Raw genomic sequence first — 25000 nt, 5'->3', positions numbered from 1 at the left:
CACAACCATACAGGCTATCAGATCACTGTTATCTACAGAGAGAGAGACCACAACACAACCATACAGGCTATCAGATCACTGTTATCTACAGAGAGAGAGAGAGACCACAACACAACCATACAGGCTATCAAAACACTGTTATCTAAAGAGAGAGAGAGACCACAACACAACCATATAGGCTATCAGATCACTGTTATCTACAGAGAGAGAGACCACAACACAACCATACAGGCTATCAGAACACTGTTATCTACAGAGAGAGACAGACCACAACACAACCATACAGGCTATCAGATCACTGTTATCTACAGAGAGACCACAACACAACCATACAGGCTATCAGAACACTGCTATCTACAGAGAGAGAGAGAGACCACAACACAACCATACAGGCTATCAGAACACTGTTATCTACAGAGAGACAACAACACAACCATACAGGCTATCAGAACACTGTTATCTACAGAGAGACCACAACACAACCATACAGGCTATCAGATCACTGTTATCTACAGAGAGAGAGAGACCACAACACAACCATACAGGCTATCAGATCACTGTTATCTACAGAGAGAGAGAGAGACCACAACACAACCATACAGGCTATCAGAACACTGTTATCTACAGAGAGACCACAACACAACCATACAGGCTATCAGATCACTGTTATCTACAGAGAGACCACAACACAACCATACAGGCTATCAGATCACTGTTATCTACAGAGAGACCACAACACAACCATACAGGCTATCAGATCACTGTTATCTAAAGAGAGAGAGAGACCACAACACAACCATACAGGCTATCAGAACACTGTTATCTACAGAGAGAGAGAGACCACAACACAACCATACAGGCTATCAGATCACTGTTATCTACAGAGAGAGAGAGAGACCACAACACAACCATACAGGCTATCAGAACACTGTTATCTACAGAGAGAGAGAGACCACAACACAACCATACAGGCTATCAGATCACTGTTATCTACAGAGAGAGAGACCACAACACAACCATACAGACTATCAGAACAATGTTATCTACAGAGAGACCACAACACAACCATACAGGCTATCAGATCACTGTTATCTACAGAGAGAGAGACCACAACACAACCATACAGGCTATCAGATCACTGTTATCTAAAGAGAGAGAGAGACCACAACACAACCATACAGGCTATCAGATCACTGTTATCTACAGAGAGAGAGACCACAACACAACCATACAGGCTATCAGAACACTGTTATCTACAGAGAGAGAGACCACAACACAACCATACAGGCTATCAGATCACTGTTATCTACAGAGAGAGAGAGAGACCACAACACAACCATACAGGCTATCAGATCACTGTTATCTACAGAGAGAGAGAGAGACCACAACACAACCATACAGGCTATCAGATCACTGTTATCTACAGAGAGACCACAACACAACCATACAGGCTATCAGATCACTGTTATCTACAGAGAGAGAGAGAGACCACAACACAACCATACAGGCTATCAGAACACTGTTATCTACAGAGAGACCACAACACAACCATACAGGCTATCAGATCACTGTTATCTACAGAGAGACCACAACACAACCATACAGGCTATCAGAACACTGTTATCTACAGAGAGACCACAACACAACCATACAGGCTATCAGAACACTGTTATCTAAAGAGAGAGAGAGAGACCACAACACAACCATACAGGCTATCAGATCACTGTTATCTACAGAGAGAGAGACCACAACACAACCATACAGGCTATCAGATCACTGTTATCTACAGAGAGAGAGAGACCACAACACAACCATACAGGCTATCAGAACACTGTTATCTACAGAGAGAGAGACCACAACACAACCATACAGGCTATCAGATCACTGTTATCTACAGAGAGAGAGAGACCACAACACAACCATACAGGCTATCAGATCACTGTTATCTACAGAGAGAGAGACCACAACACAACCATACAGGCTATCAGAACACTGTTATCTACAGAGAGAGAGAGAGACCACAACACAACCATACAGGCTATCAGATCACTGTTATCTACAGAGAGAGAGACCACAACACAACCATACAGACTATCAGAACACTGTTATCTACAGAGAGAGAGAGACCACAACACAACCATACAGGCTATCAGAACACTGTTATCTACAGAGAGAGAGACCACAACACAACCATACAGGCTATCAGAACACTGTTATCTACAGAGAGAGAGACCACAACACAACCATACAGGCTATCAGAACACTGTTATCTAAAGAGAGAGAGAGACCACAACACAACCATACAGGCTATCAGAACACTGTTATCTACAGAGAGAGAGACCACAACACAACCATACAGGCTATCAGATCACTGTTATCTACAGAGAGAGAGAGACCACAACACAACCATACAGGCTATCAGAACACTGTTATCTACAGAGAGAGACCACAACACAACCATACAGGCTATCAGATCACTGTTATCTACAGAGAGAGAGACCACAACACAACCATACAGGCTATCAGAACACTGTTATCTACAGAGAGAGAGAGAGACCACAACACAACCATACAGACTATCAGATCACTGTTATCTACAGAGAGACCACAACACAACCATACAGGCTATCAGAACACTACTATACTATAATGAGGAGTATTAATCCACCACGTTAGACAGTAGAGACATCTTTATAATGAGGAGTATTAATCTACCACGTTAGACAGTAGAGACTAATATTACAATGGGGAGTATTAATCTACCACGTTAGACAGTAGAGACTAATATTATAATGAGGAGTATTAATCTACCACGTTAGACAGTAGAGACTAATATTATAATGAGGAGTGTTAATCTACCACGTTAGACAGTAGAGACTAATATTATAATGAGGAGTATTAATCTACCACGTTAGACAGTAGAGACTAATATTATAATGAGGAGTGTTAATCTACCACGTTAGACAGTAGAGACTAATATTATAATGATGAGTATTAATCTACCACGTTAGACAGTAGAGACTAATATTATAATGAGGAGTGTTAATCTACCACGTTAGACAGTAGAGACTAATATTATAATGAGGAGTGTTAATCTACCACGTTAGACAGTAGAGACTAATATTATAATGAGGAGTGTTAATCCACCACGTTAGACAGTAGAGACATCTTTATATGAATTAATATATAATTTATATAATTTATACTTATTTTCCACCATCATTTGCAAATAAATTCATTAAAAATCCTACAATGTGATTTTCTGGATTTTTTCCCCCTCATTTTGTCTGTCATAGTTGAAGTGTACCTATGATGAAAATTACAGGCCTCTCTCATCTTTTTAAGTGGGAGAACTTGCACAATTGGTGGCTGACTAAATACCTTTTTTCCCCACTGTACGTGGACGTCATTGACGAGGTCTGAGAAATATTCCGTATTTAATATAAAATGTCATTAAATGATTAAGCCGTGATATGTCGTTGTCAGAGATAACTGAGGAACGACGTTCCAGACTGACCTTTAGCCGACACAGCCCTGTGGCGTGTGGTTGGAAATCACCTGTTTATACTTCGCTACTTCTACTTTCCCTTCCTCGTCAATAAAACAATGATCAACGCTACTATCATATAGAGACTTAATCAACCCCCCCCACCCCCAGGTCTCTCTCAGATAGAGACTTAATCAACCATCCCTCCCCCAGGTCTCTATTAGATAGAGACTTAATCAACCCCCCCCCCCCCCCCCCCCCCCCCCCAGGTCTCTATCAGATAGAGACTTAATCAACCCCCCCTCCCCCAGGTCTCTCTCAGATAGAGACTTAATCAACCACCCCCCCCCTTCCCAGGTCTCTATCAGATAGAGACTTAATCAACCATCCCTCCCCCCCCAGGTCTCTCTCTGTATCAGAAGGGAAGTGATCAGTGTTTCATCTTATTTCACACACACACACACACACACACACACACACACAAACACAAACACACACAAACACACCTCTGCTCTAAAAGTGTATCAGAGTTGAGTCAGAGGTTTCCACTGTGGGCCTGAACCCCTTCTGTCTGTTCCAATAATATTACTGTAACAAACTCACACAGACTTACTGAGATCTAGAACATGTCAGTCTCGATGATGTCTAAAACATGGTCAGTCTTGATGAGGTCTAGAACATGGTCAGTCTTGATGAGGTCTAGAACATGGTCAGTCTTGATGAGGTCTAGAACCCGGTCAGTCTCAATGAGGTGTAGAACACGGTTGGTCTTGAACATGGTCAGTCTTGATGAGGTCTAGAACATGGTCAGTCTTGATGAGGTCTAGAACCCGGTCAGTCTCAATGAGGTGTAGAACACGGTCGGTATCAATGAGGTGTAGAACACGGTCGGTCTTGAACATGGTCAGTCTTGATGAGGTCTAGAACATGGTCAGTCTTGATGAGGTCTAGAACATGGTCAGTCTTGATGAGGTCTAGAACCCGGTCAGTCTCAATGAGGTGTAGAACACGGTCAGTCTCAATGAGGTGTAGAACACGGTCGGTCTTGAACATGGTCAGTCTTGATGAGGTCTAGAACATGGTCAGTCTTGATGAGGTCTAGAACATGGTCAGTCACAATGAGGTGTAGAACACGGTCGGTCTCAATGAGGTGTAGAACACGGTCGGTCTTGAACATGGTCAGTCTTGATGAGGTCTAGAACATGGTCAGTCTTGATGAGGTCTTGAACATGGTCAGTCTTGATGAGGTCTTGAACATGGTCAGTCTTGATGAGGTCTTGAACATGGTCAGTCTTGATGAGGTCTTGAACATGGTCAGTCTTGATGAGGTCTAGAACATGGTCAGTCTTGATGAGGTCTAGAACATGGTCAGTCTTGATGAGGTCTAGAACATGGTCAGTCTTGATGAGGTCTAGAACATGGTCAGTCTTGATTAAGTATAGAACCCGGTCAGTCTTGATGAGGTCTAGAACACGGTCAGTCTTGATGAGGTCAAGAGCATGGTCAGTCAGAGCTTAACACACACACACACACACACACAGTCTTACTTAGGTCCAGGACATCGTCTGTCTTGATGAGGTCTTCAGAGCGAGTGAGAGGAAGCTGCGTCTCTGGTTCTCCCTGCAGCTGAAGAGATAATGATCTCAGCATGAAGAACACACGGATGGCCTGTAGAGGGAGAAACACATCGGTCACCAACATACGACACACAGAGTGGCTGGTTCAGTGTGTCTCACTTGGTACAGAACATCTCTCCCCAGGGCAGTAGGTACAGAACATCCCTCCCCAGGGCAGTAGGTACAGAACATCCCTCCCCAGGTCAGTAGGTACAGAACATCCCTCCCCAGGTCAGTAGGTACAGAACATCCCTCCCCAGGGCAGTAGGTACAGAACATCCCTCCCCAGGGCAGTAGGTACAGAACATCCCTCCCCAGGGCAGTAGGTACAGAACATCCCTCCCCAGGTCAGTAGGTACAGAACATCCCTCCCCAGGTCAGTAGGTACAGAACATCCCTCCCCAGGTCAGTAGGTACAGAACATCCCTCCCCAGGTCAGTAGGTACAGAACATCCCTCCCCAGGTCAGTAGGTACAGAACATCCCTCCCCAGGGCAGTAGGTACAGAACATCCCTCCCCAGGTCAGTAGGTACAGAACATCCCTCCCCAGGTCAGTAGGTACAGAACATCCCTCCCCAGGGCAGTAGGTGGTACAGAACATCCCTCCCCAGGGCAGTAGGTACAGAACATCCCTCCCCAGGTCAGTAGGTAAAGAACATCCCTCCCCAGGTCAGTAGGTAAAGAACATCCCTCCCCAGGTCAGTAGGTACAGAACATCCCTCCCCAGGTCAGTAGGTACAGAACATCCCTCCCCAGGTCAGTAGGTACAGAACATCCCTCCCCAGGTCAGTAGGTGTGTGTGTGCGTGTCTCAGTGTGTGTGTGTGTTACCCGTCTGGTCTTCTCTACTCCTCCACAGGGCAGTCTCTTAACGAAGTCTATTCCAGTCAGAGGAGTACCAGTAGGAGGAAGTAGAACAGACGCGTCCATCATGAGGTACTCCACGTTCAGGGGCTTACTCTGGAGACACATTAAATACATTATCAGGGGCTTACTCTGGAGACACATTAAATACATTATCAGGGGCTTACTCTGGAGACACATTAAATACATTATCAGGGGCTTACTCTGGAGACACATTAAATACATTATCAGGGGCTTACTCTGGAGAGACATTAAATACATTATCAGGGGCTTACTCTGGAGACACATTAAATACATTATCGGGGGCTTACTCTGGAGACACATTAAATACATTATCAGGGGCTTACTCTGGAGACACATTAATACATTATCAGGGGCTTACTCTGGAGACACATTAAATACATTATCAGGGGCTTACTCTGGAGAGACACATTAAATACATTATCAGGGGATTACTCTGGAGACACATTAAATACATTATCGGGGGCTTACTCTGGAGACACATTAAATACATTATCAGGGGCTTACTCTGGAGACACATTAATACATTATCAGGGGCTTACTCTGGAGACACATTAAATACATTATCAGGGGCTTACTCTGGAGACACATTAATACATTATCAGGGGCTTACTCTGGAGACACATTAAATACATTATCAGGGGCTTACTCTGGAGACACATTAAATACATTATCAGGGGCTTACTCTGGAGACACATTAATACATTATCAGGGGCTTACTCTGGAGACACATTAAATACATTATCAGGGGCTTACTCTGGAGACACATTAATACATTATCAGGGGCTTACTCTGGAGACACATTAAATACATTATCAGGGGCTTACTCTGGAGACACATTAAATACATTATCAGGGGCTTACTCTGGAGACACATTAAATACATTATCAGGGGCTTACTCTGGAGACACATTAATACATTATCAGGGGCTTACTCTGGAGACACATTAAATACATTATCAGGGGCTTACTCTGGAGACACATTAATACATTATCAGGGGCTTACTCTGGAGACACATTAAATACATTATCAGGGGATTACTCTGGAGACACATTAAATACATTATCAGGTACTCCACGTTCAGGGGGTTACTCTGAGTAAACCTCTGCCTTAACTTTATTGGGATAGGGGGCAGTATTCGGAAGTTTGGATGACTGAGGTGCCCAAAGTAACCTGCCTGCTACTCAGGGCTAGAAGCTAGGATATGCATATAGTTGGTAGATTTGGATAGAAAACACTCTAAAGTTTCCAAAACTGTTCAAATAATGTCTGTGAGTATAACAGAACTGATATGGCAGGCAAAAACCTGAGGAAAATCCATCCAGGAAGTACTATTATTTTGATGCCTGTTTTTCCATTGAAAGCCTATCCACCAGACTTAGGACCCAGTTCACGAGCTCTGTGGCTTCTTCTACATGTGGCCAGTCGTTAGGCGTTGTTTCAGGCTTCTACTCTGAAAACTGAGGGAGATACAGCGATTTCAATGAGAGGACAGTGGAGATTTCCAGACATGAGTCCTGCGCGTAATCGGGACCTCGCCTTTCTTGTTTCTCCTTTTCTATTGACGAAGCTTTTGTCCAGTTGAAATATGATCGATCATTTATGACAAAAAACAATCTGAGGATTGATTATAAACATCGTTTGACATTGTTCTATGAACTGTTATGGTACTTATGTGATTTTTCGTCAGCCTGCTGTGATCGTGCTTTGTGCCAATGGATAACTGAACAAAACGCACCATGAAAAAACTGAGGGTTTTGGATATAAAGAGGGACTTTATTGAACAAAACGAACATTTATTGTGTAACATGGAGTCTTGTGAGTGCAACCATATGAAGATCATCAAGGGTAAGTGATACATTCTAATCGCTATTTCTGACTTGTGTAACTCTTCTACTTGGCTGGTTACTGTTTGTAATGATTTGTCTGCGGGGCGATGTTCTCAGATAATCCCATGGTTTCGCCGTAATGCCTTTTTGAAATCTGACACAGCGGTTGGATTAACAAGAAGTTAATCTTTAAACTGATGTATAACGGGGTACCCTAGTGGTTAGAGTGTTGGACTAGTAACCAGAAGGTTGCAAATTCAAATCCCCGAGCTGACAAGGTTAAAAATCTGTCGTTCTGCCCCTGAACAAGGCAGTTAACCCACCCCCCTGAACAAGGCAGTTAACCCACCCCCCTGAACAAGGCCGTCATTGAAAATAATAATTTGTTCTTAACTGACTTGCCTAGTTAAATAAAGGGTACAATTAAATAAATAACACTTGTATGTTTTAGGAATGTTTATTATGAGTATTTCTGTTTTTTTGAATTTGGCGCTCTGCAATTTCACCGGCTGTTGTCCAAAGCAGTTTTAACAGGCCACATAATAACTTCCTTAGTTTGGTTTAGTCTGTTATTCAACAGACACTGGGAGATGAATTCACCTTTCAGCTGGACAATAACCCTAAAACACCAAGGCCAAACTCACACTGGGGCTGATTACCAAGACGACAGCGAGGATAACCTGGGAGATGAATTCACCTTTCAGCTGGACAATAACCCTAAAACACCAAGGCCAAACTCACACTGGGGCTGATTACCAAGACGACAGCGAGGATAACCTGGGAAATGAATCCACCTTTCAGCTGGACAATAACCCTAAAACACCAAGGCCAAACTCACACTGGGGCTGATTACCAAGACGACAGCGAGGATAACCTGGGAAATGAATCCACCTTTCAGCTGGACAATAACCCTAAAACACCAAGGCCAAACTCACACTGGGGCTGATTACCAAGACAACAGCGAATGCTCCTGATTGGCTGAATTAAAGTTCTGACTTAAATCTACTTGTAAATGTACGACGAGACCTGGAAATGGTTGTCTACGGCAACGGATCAACAACCAATGACAGAGCTTGAATCATTTAGATAATAATAAATCATTCTTAAGAGACTTACCCAGAAACACCCACAGCTCTTAGAGAATTACCCAGAAACACTCACAGCTCTTAGAGAATTACCCAGAAACACTCACAGCTCTTAAGAGAATTACCCAGAAACACTCACAGCTCTCAGAGAATTACCCGGAAACACTCACAGCTCTTGGAGAATTCGCCAGAAACACTCACAGCTGTAATCACTGACAAAGGCGGTTCTACAAAGTAATGACTCAGGGGTGTGAAAACTTACATAAATTATATATTTCTGTTTGTCATTTTCAATACGTTTCTAAAAAAAATGACGTTTTCACTTTCTCATTATGAGGTATTGTGTGTAAGAAGAGAAAAAATATTTATATTTCATCCATTTTTTGAATCCAGGCTGTAAGAAACACAAAATGTTGAATAAGTCACAGGGGAATGAATACATTGTGAAGACGCTGTTACCGAGACCCGAGGGGCTGTTCCCGAGACCGAGGGGCTGTTCCAGAGACCGAGGGGCTGTTCCAGAGACCGAGGGGCTGTTACCGAGACCGAGGGGCTGGTACCGAGACCGAGGGGCTGTTACCGAGACCCGAGGGGCTGTTACCGAGACCGAGGGGCTGTTACCGAGACCGAGGGGCTGTTACCGAGACCGAGGGGCTGTTACCGAGACCGAGGGGCTGTTACCGAGACCGAGGGGCTGTTACCGAGACCGAGGGGCTGTTACCGAGACCCGAGGGGCTGTTACCGAGACCCGAGGGGCTGTTACAGAGACCGAGGGGCTGTTACAGAGACCGAGGGGCTGTTACAGAGACCGAGGGGCTGTTACCGAGACCGAGGGGCTGTTACCGAGACCGAGGGGCTGTTACCGAGACCGAGGGGCTGTTACCGAGACCGAGGGGCTGTTACCGAGACCGAGGGGCTGTTACCGAGACCGAGGGGCTGTTACCGAGACCGAGGGGCTGTTACCGAGACCCGAGGGGCTGTTACCGAGACCCGAGGGGCTGTTACCGAGACCGAGGGGCTGTTACCGAGACCGAGGGGCTGTTCCCGAGACCGAGGGGCTGTTACCGAGACCGAGGGGCTGTTACCGAGACCGAGGGGCTGTTACCGAGACCGAGGGGCTGTTACCGAGACCGAGGGGCTGTTACCGAGACCGAGGGGCTGTTACCGAGACCGAGGGGCTGTTACCGAGACCGAGGGGCTGTTACCGAGACCGAGGGGCTGGTACCGAGACCGAGGGGCTGTTACAGAGACCGAGGGGCTGTTCCCGAGACCGAGGGGCTGGTACCGAGACCGAGGGGCTGTTACCGAGACCGAGGGGCTGTTACCGAGACCGAGGGGCTGTTACCGAGACCGAGGGGCTGTTACCGAGACCGAGGGGCTGTTACCGAGACCGAGGGGCTGTTACCGAGACCCGAGGGGCTGTTACCGAGACCCGAGGGGCTGTTACCGAGACCGAGGGGCTGTTACCGAGACCGAGGGGCTGTTACCGAGACCCGAGGGGCTGTTACCGAGACCCGAGGGGCTGTTACCGAGACCGAGGGGCTGTTACCGAGACCGAGGGGCTGTTACCGAGACCGAGGGGCTGTTACCGAGACCGAGGGGCTGTTACCGAGACCGAGGGGCTGTTACAGAGACCGAGGGGCTGTTCCCGAGACCGAGGGGCTGGTACCGAGACCGAGGGGCTGTTACCGAGACCGAGGGGCTGTTACCGAGACCGAGGGGCTGTTACCGAGACCGAGGGGCTGTTACCGAGACCGAGGGGCTGTTAACGAGACCGAGGGGCTGGTACCGAGACCGAGGGGCTGTTACCGAGACCGAGGGGCTGTTACCGAGACCCGAGGGGCTGTTACCGAGACCGAGGGGCTGTTACCGAGACCGAGGGGCTGTTACCGAGACCGAGGGGCTGTTACCGAGACCGAGGGGCTGTTACCGAGACCCGAGGGGCTGTTACAGAGACCGAGGGGCTGTTACAGAGACCGAGGGGCTGTTACAGAGACCGAGGGGCTGTTACCGAGACCGAGGGGCTGTTACCGAGACCGAGGGGCTGTTACCGAGACCGAGGGGCTGTTACCGAGACCGAGGGGCTGTTACCGAGACCGAGGGGCTGTTACCGAGACCGAGGGGCTGTTACCGAGACCGAGGGGCTGTTACCGAGACCCGAGGGGCTGTTACCGAGACCCGAGGGGCTGTTACCGAGACCGAGGGGCTGTTACCGAGACCGAGGGGCTGTTACCGAGACCGAGGGGCTGTTACCGAGACCGAGGGGCTGTTACCGAGACCGAGGGGCTGTTACAGAGACCGAGGGGCTGTTCCCGAGACCGAGGGGCTGGTACCGAGACCGAGGGGCTGTTACCGAGACCGAGGGGCTGTTACCGAGACCGAGGGGCTGTTACCGAGACCGAGGGGCTGTTACCGAGACCGAGGGGCTGTTACCGAGACCGAGGGGCTGTTACCGAGACCCGAGGGGCTGTTACCGAGACCCGAGGGGCTGTTACCGAGACCGAGGGGCTGTTACCGAGACCGAGGGGCTGTTACCGAGACCCGAGGGGCTGTTACCGAGACCCGAGGGGCTGTTACCGAGACGAGGGGCTGTTACCGAGACCGAGGGGCTGTTACCGAGACCGAGGGGCTGTTACCGAGACCGAGGGGCTGGTACCGAGACCGAGGGGCTGTTACCGAGACCGAGGGGCTGTTACCGAGACCGAGGGGCTGTTACCGAGACCGAGGGGCTGTTACCGAGACCGAGGGGCTGTTAACGAGACCGAGGGGCTGGTACCGAGACCGAGGGGCTGTTACCGAGACCGAGGGGCTGTTACCGAGACCCGAGGGGCTGTTACCGAGACCGAGGGGCTGTTACCGAGACCGAGGGGCTGTTACCGAGACCCGAGGGGCTGTTACCGAGACCGAGGGGCTGTTACCGAGACCGAGGGGCTGTTACCGAGACCGAGGGGCTGTTACCTAGACCGTCTAATGTCAATACCACCAACTACCACTTAAATACAAGGCAGTCCAAGGATATACCTTCATTACCAAGGGGCTGTTACCGAGACGGTCAAATATCAATCCACCAACTACCACTTAAATACAAGGCAGTCCAAGGCAGTCCTTCATTACCAAGGGGCTGTATTCGAAGAAGCTTCAGTAGAATGAACAACCCACTTCCAGAATCATGTAGCAGTAGAATGAACAACCCACTTCCAGAATCATGTAGCAGTTGAATGAACAACCCACTTCCAGAATCATCAACCCCCACAACAACATCTGGCTTATTCGCCATACAAGAACACACAAACACACACACACACACACACGCACGCACGCACGGATACACGCACATACAGGCAGCACAGGCACACGTGCGTTCACACTCTCACACACACACACACTTGCGTCATAACAACACAAAGACAACATATATATCACGTGTGTGTGGTTGTGTGTGTGTGGTTGTGTGTGTGTGGTTGTGTGTGTGTGGTTGTGTGTCTGAGACAGGTGGACTAACCGTCATGCTCCTGTACTCATCTTCAAACATGTCCAGGAAGATCTCCTCCCCCTGAGATAGAGAGAGAGAGAGAGAGAGAGAGAGAGAGAGAGAGTAGAGCGAGAGAGAGAGAGAGAGAGACAGAGAGAGAGAGAGAGAGAGAGAGACAGATAGAGAGAGGGACATAAAAAAAATCATGTCACTAGTGCATCTTCAAAATCATCTGAAACATGGTGACTAGACTCCTCTTTAAATCATCTGAAACATGGTGACTAGACTCCTCTTTAAATCATCTGAAACATGGTGACTAGACTCCTCTTTAAATAATCTGAAACATGGTGACTAGACTCCTCTTTACATCATCTGAAACATGGTGACTAGACTCCTCTTTAAATAATCTGAAACATGGTGACTAGACTCCTCTTTAAATCATCTGAAACATGGTGACTAGACTCCTCTTTAAATCATCTGAAACATGGTGACTAGACTCCTCTTTAAATCATCTGAAACATGGTGACTAGACTCCTCTTTAAATCATCTGAAACACGGTGACTAGACTCCTCTTTAAATCATCTGAAACATGGTGACTAGACCTCTTTAAATCATCTGAAACATGGTGACTAGACTCCTCTTTAAATCATCTGAAACATGGTGACTAGACTCCTCTTTAAATCATCTGAAACATGGTGACTAGACTCCTCTTTAAATCATCTGAAACATGGTGACTAGACTCCTCTTTAAATCATCTGAAACATGGTGACTAGACTCCTCTTTAAATCATCTGAAACATGGTGACTAGACTCCTCTTTAAATCATCTGAAACATGGTGACTAGACTCCTCTTTAAATCATCTGAAACATGGTGACTAGACCTCCTCTTTAAATCATCTGAAACATGGTGACTAGACTCCTCTTTAAATCATCTGAAACATGGTGACTAGACCTCTTTAAATCATCTGAAACATGGTGACTAGACCTCCTCTTTAAATCATCTGAAACATGGTGACTAGACTCCTCTTTACATCATCTGAAACATGGTGACTAGACTCCTCTTTAAATCATCTGAAATATGGTGACTAGACCTCTTTAAATCATCTGAAACATGGTGACTCCTCTTTAAATCATCTGAAACATGGTAACTAGACTCCTCTTTAAATCCTCTGAAACATGGTGACTAGACTCCTCTTTAAATCATCTGAAACATGGTGACTAGACTCCTCTTTAAATCATCTGAAACATGGTGACTAGACTCCTCTTTAAATCATCTGAAACATGGTGACTAGACTCCTCTTTAAATCATCTGAAACATGGTGACTAGACTCCTCTTTAAATCATCTGAAACATGGTGACTAGACTCCTCTTTACATCATCTGAAACATGGTGACTAGACCTCCTCTTTAAATCATCTGAAACATGGTGACTAGACTCCTCTTTAAATAATCGGCTACCTGCCACCCCATCTATCTGCAATATTAAATCTGATCTAATCCCCCTTAAAAAAGTGTGTGAGAGGAACACTTGTTTTGTAGAAGAGCAGTACCATGTTCATGTGTTTTCCAACCACAATGTCCTCACAAGACTCCAGACTGTCTTCACAAGGGACAACAACAAGTCTCCAGACTGTCTTCACAAGGGACAACAACACGTCTCCAGACTGTCTTCACAAGGGAAAACAACAAGTCTCCAGACTGTCTCCACACGGAACAACAACACGTCTCCAGACTGTCTTCACAAGGGACAACAACGTTTATGCTTCAATATGAGAGAGGGGAAAAACTTGCCTTATAGAAACGCCGTAGGAGATGCAGACTCTCTTCTCTGGCTCCCTGAAACACACAGAACAACACATCACACCTCCTGAACACACTCCTCAACAACAACACATCACACCTCCTGAACACACTCCTCAACAACACACAGAACACACATCACACCTACTGAACACACTCCTCAACAACACACATCACACCTCCTGAACACACTCCTCAACAACACACATCACACCTACTGAACACACTCCTCAACAACAACACAGAACACACATCACACCTCCTGAACACACTCCTCAACAACAACACATCACACCTCCTGAACACACTCCTCAACAACACACAGAACACACATCACACCTACTGAACACACTCCTCAACAACACACATCACACCTCCTGAACACACTCCTCAACAACACACATCACACCTACTGAACACACTCCTCAACAACAACACAGAACACACATCACACCTCCTGAACACACTCCTCAACAACACACAGAACACCTCCTGAACACACTCCTCAACAACACAGAACACACATCACACCTCCTGAACACACTCCTCAACAACACACAGAACACACATCACACCTACTGAACACACTCCTCAACAACAACACATCACACCTCCTGAACACACTCCTCAACAACACACATCACACCTCCTGAACACACTCCTCAACAACACACATCACACCTCCTGAACACACTCCTCAACAACAACACAGAACACACATCACACCTCCTGAACACACTCCTCAACAACACACAGAACACACATCACACCTCCTGAACACACTCCTCAACAACAACACAGAACACACATCACACCTCCTGAACACACTCCTCAACAACACACAACACACTCCTCAACAACACACAGAACACACATCACACCTCCTGAACACACTCCTCAACAACACAGAACACACATCACACCTACTGAACACACTCCTCAACAACACACATCACACCTCCTGAACACACTCCTCAACAACAACACAGAACACACATCACACCTCCTGAACACACTCCTCAACAACACAGAACACACCTCCTGAACACACTCCTCAACAACACATCACACCTACTGAACACACTCCTCAACAACAACACAGAACACACATCACACCTCCTGAACACACTCCTCAACAACACAGAACACACATCACACCTCCTGAACACACTCCTCAACAACACATCACACCTACTGAACACACTCCTCAACAACACACAGAACACACATCACACCTACTGAACACACTCCTCAACAACACACATCACACCTACTGAACACACTCCTCAACAACACACAGAACACACATCACACCTACTGAACACACTCCTCAACAACACACATCCCACCTACTGAACACACTCCTCAACAACACACAGAACACACATCACACCTACTGAACACACTCCTCAACAACACACAGAACACACATCACACCTACTGAACACACTCCTCAACAACACACAGAACACACATCACACCTACTGAACACACTCCTCAACAACACACAGAACACACATCACACCTACTGAACACACTCCTCAACAACACACAGAACACACATCACACCTACTGAACACACTCCTCAACAACACACAGAACACACATCACACCTACTGAACACACTCCTCAACAACAACACAGAATACACATCACACCTACTGAACACACTCCTCAACAACACAGACCAAAGAGCTAACATACAGGTAACTGCCAGAATAAAGGAAACACTAACATAGTGTCTTAATAAGGCATTGGGCCTCCTGGTAACTGCCAGAATAAAGGAAACACTAACATAGTGTCTTAAGGCGTTGGGTCACCAACCACCAGGTAACTGGCAGAATAAAGGAAACACCAACATAGTGTCTTAATAAGGCATTGGGCCACCATGTAACTGCCAGAATAATGGAAACACCAACATAGTGTCTTAATAAGGCATTGGGCCTCCTGGTAACTGCCAGAATAAAGGAAACACTAACATAGTGTCTTAATAAGGCGTTGGGTCACCAGGTAACTGCCAGAATAAAGGAAACACCAACATAGTGTCTTAATAAGGCGTTGGACCACCAACCAGAACAGCTTCAATACACCTTGACATAGATTCTACAAGTGTCTGGAAGTCTATTGGAGGGATGTGACATCATTATTCCACAAGGGAATTCCATCATTTGGCGTTTTGTTGATGGAGGTGGAAAACACTGTCTCAGGCATCTCTCAAGCAATCTCCTAGAAGTGTTCAATTGGGTTGAGATCTGGTGACTGAGACGGCCATGACATACGGCTTACATCGTTTTCATGCTCATCAAACCATTCAGTGACCAGTCGGTCCCTGTGGATGGGGGGGGCATTGTCATCCTACGGGGGCACAGCCATGGTAGCCAAAATAATGTCCTGCCCAGTAATTTTTTTAGACATGACCCTAAGCATGATGGGATGTTAATTGCTTAATTACAACCTCACCTGCTTTCAATGAACTTTGTAGCCACCATTTACTCAGATGTTTCCATTATTTTCCCAGTTACCTATATCTCAGTAGTAACAGAGCAGGAAGCAGGAAGCATGAGTGGTGCTCTGGAACACTCTATATCTCAGTAGTAACAGAGCAGGAAGCAGGAAGCATGAGTGATGCTCTGGAACACTCTATATCTCAGTAGTAACAGAGCAGGAAGCAGGAAGCATGAGTGGTGCTCTGGAACACTCTATATCTCAGTAGTAACAGAGCAGGAAGCAGGAAGCATGAGTGATGCTCTGGAACACTCTATATCTCAGTAGGAACAGAGCAGGAAGCAGGAAGCATGAGTGATGCTCTGGAACACTCTATATCTCAGTAGGAACAGAGCATGAAGCAGGAAGCATGAGTGGTGCTCTGAAACACTCTATATCTCAGTAGGAACAGAGCAGGAAGCAGGAAGCATGAGTGATGCTCTGGAACACTCTATATCTCAGTAGTAACAGAGCAGGAAGCAGGAAGCATGAGTGGTGCTCTGGAACACTCTATATCTCAGTAGTAACAGAGCAGGAAGCAGGAAGCATGAGTGATGCTCTGGAACACTCTATATCTCAGTAGTAACAGAGCAGGAAGCAGGAAGCATGAGTGGTGCTCTGGAACACTCTATATCTCAGTAGTAACAGAGCAGGAAGCAGGAAGCATGAGTGATGCTCTGAAACACTCTATATCTCAGTAGGAACAGAGCAGGAAGCAGGAAGCATGAGTGATGCTCTGAAACACTCTATATCTCAGTAGGAACAGAGCAGGAAGCAGGAAGCATGAGTGGTGCTCTGAAACACTCTATATCTCAGTAGGAACAGAGCAGGAAGCAGGAAGCAGGAAGCATGAGTGATGCTCTGGAACACTCTATATCTCAGTAGGAACAGAGCAGGAAGCAGGAAGCATGAGTGGTGCTCTGAAACACACTATATCTCAGTAGGAACAGAGCAGGAAGCATGAGTGATGCTCTGGAACACTCTATATCTCAGTAGGAACAGAGCAGGAAGCAGGAAGCATGAGTGGTGCTCTGAAACACTCTATATCTCAGTAGGAACAGAGCAGGAAGCAGGAAGCATGAGTGGTGCTCTGGAACACTCTATATCTCAGTAGGAACAGAGCAGGAAGCAGGAAGCATGAGTGATGCTCTGAAACACTCTATATCTCAGTAGGAACAGAGCAGGAAGCAGGAAGCATGAGTGATGCTCTGGAACACTCTATATCTCAGTAGGAACAGAGCATGAAGCAGGAAGCATGAGTGGTGCTCTGAAACACTCTATATCTCAGTAGGAACAGAGCAGGAAGCAGGAAGCATGAGTGGTGCTCTGGAACACTCTATATCTCAGTAGGAACAGAGCAGGAAGCAGGAAGCATGAGTGATGCTCTGGAACACTCTATATCTCAGTAGGAACAGAGCAGGAAGCAGGAAGCATGAGTGGTGCTCTGGAACACTATATCTCAGTAGGAACAGAGCAGGAAGCAGGAAGCATGAGTGATGCTCTGGAACACTCTATATCTCAGTAGGAACAGAGCAGGAAGCAGGAAGCATGAGTGGTGCTCTGAAACACTCTATATCTCAGTAGGAACAGAGCAGGAAGCAGGAAGCATGAGTGGTGCTCTGGAACACTCTATATCTCAGTAGGAACAGAGCAGGAAGCAGGAAGCATGAGTGATGCTCTGGAACACTATATCTCAGTAGGAACAGAGCAGGAAGCAGGAAGCATGAGTGATGCTCTGGAACACTCTATATCTCAGTAGGAACAGAGCAGGAAGCAGGAAGCATGAGTGATGCTCTGGAACACTCTATATCTCAGTAGTAACAGAGCAGGAAGCAGGAAGCAGGAAGCATGAGTGGTGCTCTGGAACACTCTATATCTCAGTAGTAACAGAGCAGGAAGCAGGAAGCATGAGTGATGCTCTGGAACACTCTATATCTCAGTAGGAACAGAGCAGGAAGCAGGAAGCATGAGTGATGCTCTGGAACACTCTATATCTCAGTAGGAACAGAGCAGGAAGCAGGAAGCATGAGTGGTGCTCTGGAACACTCTATATCTCAGTAGGAACAGAGCAGGAAGCAGGAAGCCTGAGTGATGCTCTGGAACACTCTATATCTCAGTAGGAACAGAGCAGGAAGCAGGAAGCATGAGTGATGCTCTGAAACACTCTATATCTCAGTAGGAACAGAGCAGGAAGCAGGAAGCCTGAGTGATGCTCTGGAACACTCTATATCTCAGTAGGAACAGAGCAGGAAGCAGGAAGCATGAGTGATGCTCTGAAACACTCTATATCTCAGTAGGAACAGAGCAGGAAGCATGAGTGATGCTCTGGAACACTCTATATCTCAGTAGGAACAGAGCAGGAAGCAGGAAGCATGAGTGGTGCTCTGAAACACTCTATATCTCAGTAGGAACAGAGCAGGAAGCAGGAAGCATGAGTGGTGCTCTGAAACACTCTATATCTCAGTAGGAACAGAGCAGGAAGCAGGAAGCATGAGTGGTGCTCTGGAACACTCTATATCTCAGTAGGAACAGAGCAGGAAGCAGGAAGCATGAGTGGTGCTCTGGAACACTCTATATCCCAGTAGGAACAGAGCAGGAAGCAGGAAGCATGAGTGGTGCTCTGGAACACTCTATATCTCAGTAGGAACAGAGCAGGAAGCAGGAAGCATGAGTGATGCTCTGAAACACTCTATATCTCAGTAGGAACAGAGCAGGAAGCAGGAAGCATGAGTGATGCTCTGAAACACTCTATATCTCAGTAGGAACAGAGCAGGAAGCAGGAAGCATGAGTGGTGCTCTGAAACACTCTATATCTCAGTAGGAACAGAGCAGGAAGCAGGAAGCATGAGTGGTGCTCTGGAACACTCTATATCTCAGTAGGAACAGAGCAGGAAGCAGGAAGCATGAGTGGTGCTCTGGAACACTCTATATCCCAGTAGGAACAGAGCAGGAAGCAGGAAGCATGAGTGGTGCTCTGGAACACTCTATATCTCAGTAGGAACAGAGCAGGAAGCAGGAAGCATGAGTGATGCTCTGAAACACTCTATATCTCAGTAGGAACAGAGCAGGAAGCAGGAAGCATGAGTGATGCTCTGAAACACTCTATATCTCAGTAGGAACAGAGCAGGAAGCAGGAAGCATGAGTGATGCTCTGGAACACTATATCTCAGTAGGAACAGAGCAGGAAGCAGGAAGCATGAGTGGTGCTCTGGAACACTCTATATCTCAGTAGGAACAGAGCAGGAAGCAGGAAGCATGAGTGATGCTCTGGAACACTCTATATCTCAGTAGGAACAGAGCAGGAAGCAGGAAGCATGAGTGATGCTCTGAAACACTTGATGAGCAAGCCCTTGGATGTTGTCATTCAGAGCTGCTATGAACAATCATTCCTGGTTTAAAAAGGTTGCTAATTCCGATTAAAACAAACAGCTTATTTTGAGAACAGAGCCAGAGATTCCATTGTGATGCAAGAAAGGAAAACACTGGAATGAAATGACTCATTTAACAAGAAGAAGAAGAAGAGGAGGAGGAATACGTGGAGGAGGGGGGAAGGGTGAGTTATACAGAGAGAGAGGAGGGCTGGGGACCAGAGAGAGAGAGAGGAGGGCTGGGGACCAGAGAGAGAGAGAGGAGGGCTGGGGACCAGAGAGAGAGAGAGGAGGGCTGGGGACCAGAGAGAGAGAGAGGAGGGCTGGGGACCAGAGAGAGAGAGAGGAGGGCTGGGGACCAGAGAGAGAGAGAGGAGGGCTGGGGACCAGAGAGAGAGAGAGGAGGGCTGGGGACCAGAGAGAGAGAGAGGAGGGCTGGGGACCAGAGAGAGAGAGAGGAGGGCTGGGGACCAGAGAGAGAGAGAGGAGGGCTGGGGACCAGAGAGAGAGGGGAGGGCTGGGGACCAGAGAGAGGGGAGGGCTGGGGACCAGAGAGAGGGGAGGGCTGGGGACCAGAGAGAGAGAGGAGGGCTGGGGGACCAGAGAGAGAGGAGGGCTGGGGGACCAGAGAGAGAGGAGGGCTGGGGGACCAGAGAGAGAGGAGGGCTGGGGGACCAGAGAGAGAGGAGGGCTGGGGGACCAGAGAGAGAGGAGGGCTGGGGGACCAGAGAGAGAGGAGGGCTGGGGACCAGAGAGAGAGAGGAGGGCTGGGGACCAGAGAAAGAGGAGGGCTGGGGACCAGAGAGAGAGAGGAGGAGGGCTGGGGACCAGAGAGAGAGGAGGGCTGGGGACCAGAGAGAGAGAGAGGAGGGCTGGGGACCAGAGAAAGGAGGAGGGCTGGTGACCAGAGAGAGAGAGGAGGAGGGCTGGGGACCAGAGAGAGAGGAGGGCTGGGGACCAGAGAGAGAGGAGGGCTGGGGACCAGAGAGAGAGAGGAGGGCTGGGGACCAGAGAGAGAGAGGAGGGCTGGTGACCAGAGAGAGAGAGGAGGGCTGGGGACCAGAGAGAGAGAGAGGAGGGCTGGGGACCAGAGAGAGAGAGAGGAGGGCTGGGGACCAGAGAGAGAGAGAGGAGGGCTGGGGACCAGAGAGAGAGAGAGGAGGGCTGGGGACCAGAGAGAGAGAGAGGAGGGCTGGGGACCAGAGAGAGAGAGAGGAGGGCTGGGGACCAGAGAGAGAGAGAGGAGGGCTGGGGACCAGAGAGAGAGAGAGGAGGGCTGGGGACCAGAGAGAGAGAGAGGAGGGCTGGGGACCAGAGAGAGAGAGGAGGCCTGGGTGTCAGGACCAAAGGGGGGAGGGACTCACCTCTAGACAGGCCAGGTGTACATCCTTGATGATGCAGTGAGCAGGAGAGGAGGAGGAGGAGGAGGAAGAGAGGACGGACCGTTTCAACAGCAGACAGCTCAGCTCCAGAGTAGCCAGACGTACCTTACCATCTACACACACACACACACACACACACACACACACGTTAGGTGGTTTGTGGGTGCGTGCGGTCATGTGTGTGTGATAATGTGTGTGTGTGTGATAATGTGTGTGTGTGTGTGTGATAATGTGTGTGTGATAGTGTGTGTGTGTGTGATAGTGTGTGTGTTAGTGTGTGTGTGTGATGGTGTGTGTGTTAGTGTGTGTGTGTGTGTGTGTGATAGTGTGTGTGTGTGTGTGTGTGTTACCTGGTTGTGCGGCCACGTTCATCACTCGTATGAGTCTCTCCACCAACACCTGGCTGTAACAGCTCCTCTCCTGGTCTGGGACTGGTAACTGTGTGTGTGTGTGTGTGTGTGTGTGTGTGTGTGTGTGTGTGTGTGTGTGTGATAGTGTGTGTGTGTGTGTGTGTGTTACCTGGTTGTGCAGCCACGTTCATCACTCGTATGAGTCTCTCCACCAACACCTGGCTGTAACAGCTCCTCTCCTGGTCTGGGACTGGTAACTGTGTGTGTGTGTGTGTGTGTGTGTGTGTGTGTGTGTGTGTGTGTGTGTGTGTGTGTGTGTGTGTGTGTGTGTGTGTGTGTGTGTGTGTGTGATAGTGTGTGTGTGTGTGTGTTACCTGGTTGTGCAGCCACGTTCATCACTCGTATGAGTCTCTCCACCAACACCTGGCTGTAACAGCTCCTCTCCTGGTCTGGGACTGGTAACTGCAGCCTCTCCAACAACTCACGGTTGATCCCTGAACAAACACTCGCATTTAGAACGAGTTACAGCTCCTATCGGTTAACGGAACGTCTCTACAGAACATCATGATCCACTAGTCTACCGGAGCTAACCTACCGGAGCTAACCTACCGGAGCTAACCTACCGGAGCTAGCCTACAGGAGCTAGCCTACAGGAGCTAGCCTACCGGAGCTAGCCTACCGGAGCTAACCTACCGGAGCTAACCTACCGGAGCTAACCTACCGGAGCTAACCTACAGGAGCTAGCCTACATGAGCTAACCTACATGAGCTAACCTACATGAGCTAACCTACCGGAGCTAACCCACCGGAGCTAACCTACAGGAGCTAACCTACAGGAGCTAACCTACATGAGCTAACCTACATGAGCTAACCTACATGAGCTAACCTACCGGAGCTAACCTACCGGAGCTAACCTACCGGAGCTAACCTACCGGAGCTAACCTACAGGAGCTAACCTACATGAGCTAACCTACCGGAGCTAACCTACCGGAGCTAACCTACATGAGCTAACCTACCAGAGCTAACCTACCAGAGCTAACCTACCGGAGCTAACCTACCGGAGCTAACCTACCGGAGCTAACCTACCGGAGCTAACCTACCGGAGCTAACCTACCGGAGCTAACCTACCGGAGCTAACCTACCGGTGCTAACCTACCAGAGCTAACTCATCTATTGTTGAACAGAACAGATGGTGTAGATGCTCCTCTCACCTTTGCTGTGTGACACAGCGTAGAGGAGACAGAGGACAAACAGAGCATGATAATCGTCTTCACTACAATCTAGAGCACTGTACACCATGTCTAGGAACGGTCTGGAGGAGAGAGAGACAGACAGGAGACAGACTTTAACCATTTGTACATTGTTACAACACTGTGTGTATATATATATATATATATATATACACACAATATGACATTTGTAATAAATATATATATATACATATATGTATGTATAATGTTACTGTTAATTTTTATTGTTTATTTCACTTTTGTATATTATCTACCTCACTTGCTTTGGCAATGAGGATGAGGAGAGAGAGAGAGAGAGGGAGAGAGAAAGAGAGAGAGACAGGGAGAGAGAAAGAGAGAGAGACAGGGAGAGAGAGACAGGGAGAGAGAGACAGGGAGAGAGAGACAGAGAGAGAGACAGAGAGAGAGAGACAGGGAGAGACAGAGAGAGAGAGACAGAGAGACAGGGAGAGAGAGACAGAGAGACAGGGAGAGAGAGACAGGGAGAGAGAGAGAGACGGAGAGAGAGAGACGGAGAGAGAGAGAGACGGAGAGAGAGAGAGACGGAGAGAGAGAGAGACGGAGAGAGACAGGGAGAGAGAGAGACGGAGAGAGAGACGGAGAGAGAGAGAGACGGAGAGAGACAGGGAGAGAGAGAGACGGAGAGAGAGACAGGGAGAGAGAGAGAGAGAGAGACAGGGAGAGAGAGAGAGAGAGAGAGACAGGGAGAGAGAGAGAGAGAGAGAGAGACAGGGAGAGAGAGAGAGAGACAGGGAGAGAGAGAGAGAGACAGGGAGAGAGAGAGAGAGACAGGGAGAGAGAGAGAGAGACAGGGAGAGAGAGAGAGAGACAGGGAGAGAGAGAGAGAGACCGGGAGAGAGAGAGAGACCGGGAGAGAGAGAGAGACCGGGAGAGAGACAGGGAGAGAGCGACAGGGAGAGAGCGACAGGGACAGAGAGACCGGGAGAGAGAGACCGGGAGAGAGAGACAGGGAGAGAGAGACAGGGAGAGAGAGACAGGGAGAGAGAGACAGGGAGAGAGAGACAGGGAGAGAGAGAGAGAGAGAGAGACAGGGAGAGAGAGAGAGGGAGAGACAGAGAGAGAGAGAGAGACAGGGAGAGAGAGAGAGGAGAGAGAGACAGGAGAGAGAGAGAGAGGAGAGACAGGAGAGAGAGGGAGGGATAATTATTCACCCAGAAAACCAACTTCCAAAGAAAACTAAACAGTGTATTTTGATCAGGACAGAGATAGAATATTTCCAAGCAAATGGAGGTGCGTCAGTTGACAGTGATTGATGAGTTGATGATTCCACTGAACCCACATACAGCAGGAGCTCCTTCCAGTGAATTCAACCAACAGATGTGAAACTGATTTGTCTTCCTCTTCAGTTCGTATCTAATGACTATAAGAGAATGTATGGGCTTCACACACACACACACACACACACACACACACACACACACACACACAGAAAACGAGGCTGTCCTTGTAAGACGTCATTAGGAATCTGAGCTTGGTACTTTCAAAAGTTAGGCCTTTCCACCCCAGACAGAGTAGGGCCTACCTTTCCACCCCCCTACCTTTCCACCCCCCTACCTTTCCACCCCAGACAGAGTAGGGCCTACCTTTCCACCCCCCTACCTTTCCACCCCAGACAGAGTAGGACCTACCTTTCCACCCCCCTACCTTTCCACCCCCCTACCTTTCCACCCCCCTACCTTTCCACCCCAGACAGAGTAGGGCCTACCTTTCCACCCCCCTACCTTTCCACCCCCTACCTTTACACCCCCCTACCTTTCCACCCCAGACAGAGTAGGACCTACCTTTCCACAGATACACAATACTAAACCCTCCCCTGGACTAGATACACAATACTAAACCCTCCCCTAGATACACAATACTAAACCCTCCCCTGGACTAGATACACAATACTAAACCCTCCCCTAGATACACAATACTAAACCCTCCCCTAGACTAGATACACAATACTAAACCCTCCCCTAGACTAGATACACAA

General features: G+C 48.0%; 1 protein-coding gene across 5 annotated transcripts in view; it reads right to left on the bottom strand.

The window, feature by feature from the left end:
* Positions 1–25000, bottom strand: part of LOC110518397 (protein CLEC16A) — a 73106-nt gene that overhangs the window by 16696 nt on the left and 31410 nt on the right. For 4 of the 5 annotated variants that reach the window (XM_036972138.1, XM_036972141.1, XM_036972140.1 and 1 more), the window contains 7 exons: positions 22966–23066; positions 22130–22249; positions 21388–21518; positions 14163–14207; positions 12404–12454; positions 5934–6062; positions 5035–5155 (listed from right to left, as the gene is read on the bottom strand). In XM_036972138.1, the coding sequence (XP_036828033.1) occupies positions 5035–5155; positions 5934–6062; positions 12404–12454; positions 14163–14207; positions 21388–21518; positions 22130–22249; positions 22966–23066 (698 nt within the window). Of the gene's footprint in view, positions 1–5034; positions 5156–5933; positions 6063–12403; positions 12455–14162; positions 14208–21387; positions 21519–21924; positions 21968–22129; positions 22250–22965; positions 23067–25000 lie in introns of all 5 variants that reach the window. The other variant, XM_036972139.1, reaches the window with a different exon arrangement.

Source organism: Oncorhynchus mykiss, unplaced genomic scaffold (genome assembly GCF_013265735.2).
Source record: "Oncorhynchus mykiss isolate Arlee unplaced genomic scaffold, USDA_OmykA_1.1 un_scaffold_120, whole genome shotgun sequence".
Classification (NCBI taxonomy): Eukaryota; Metazoa; Chordata; class Actinopteri; order Salmoniformes; family Salmonidae; genus Oncorhynchus; species Oncorhynchus mykiss.
The sequence above is the reverse complement of the archived record's forward strand: the minus strand, read 5'-3'. Positions and strand labels throughout refer to the sequence as shown.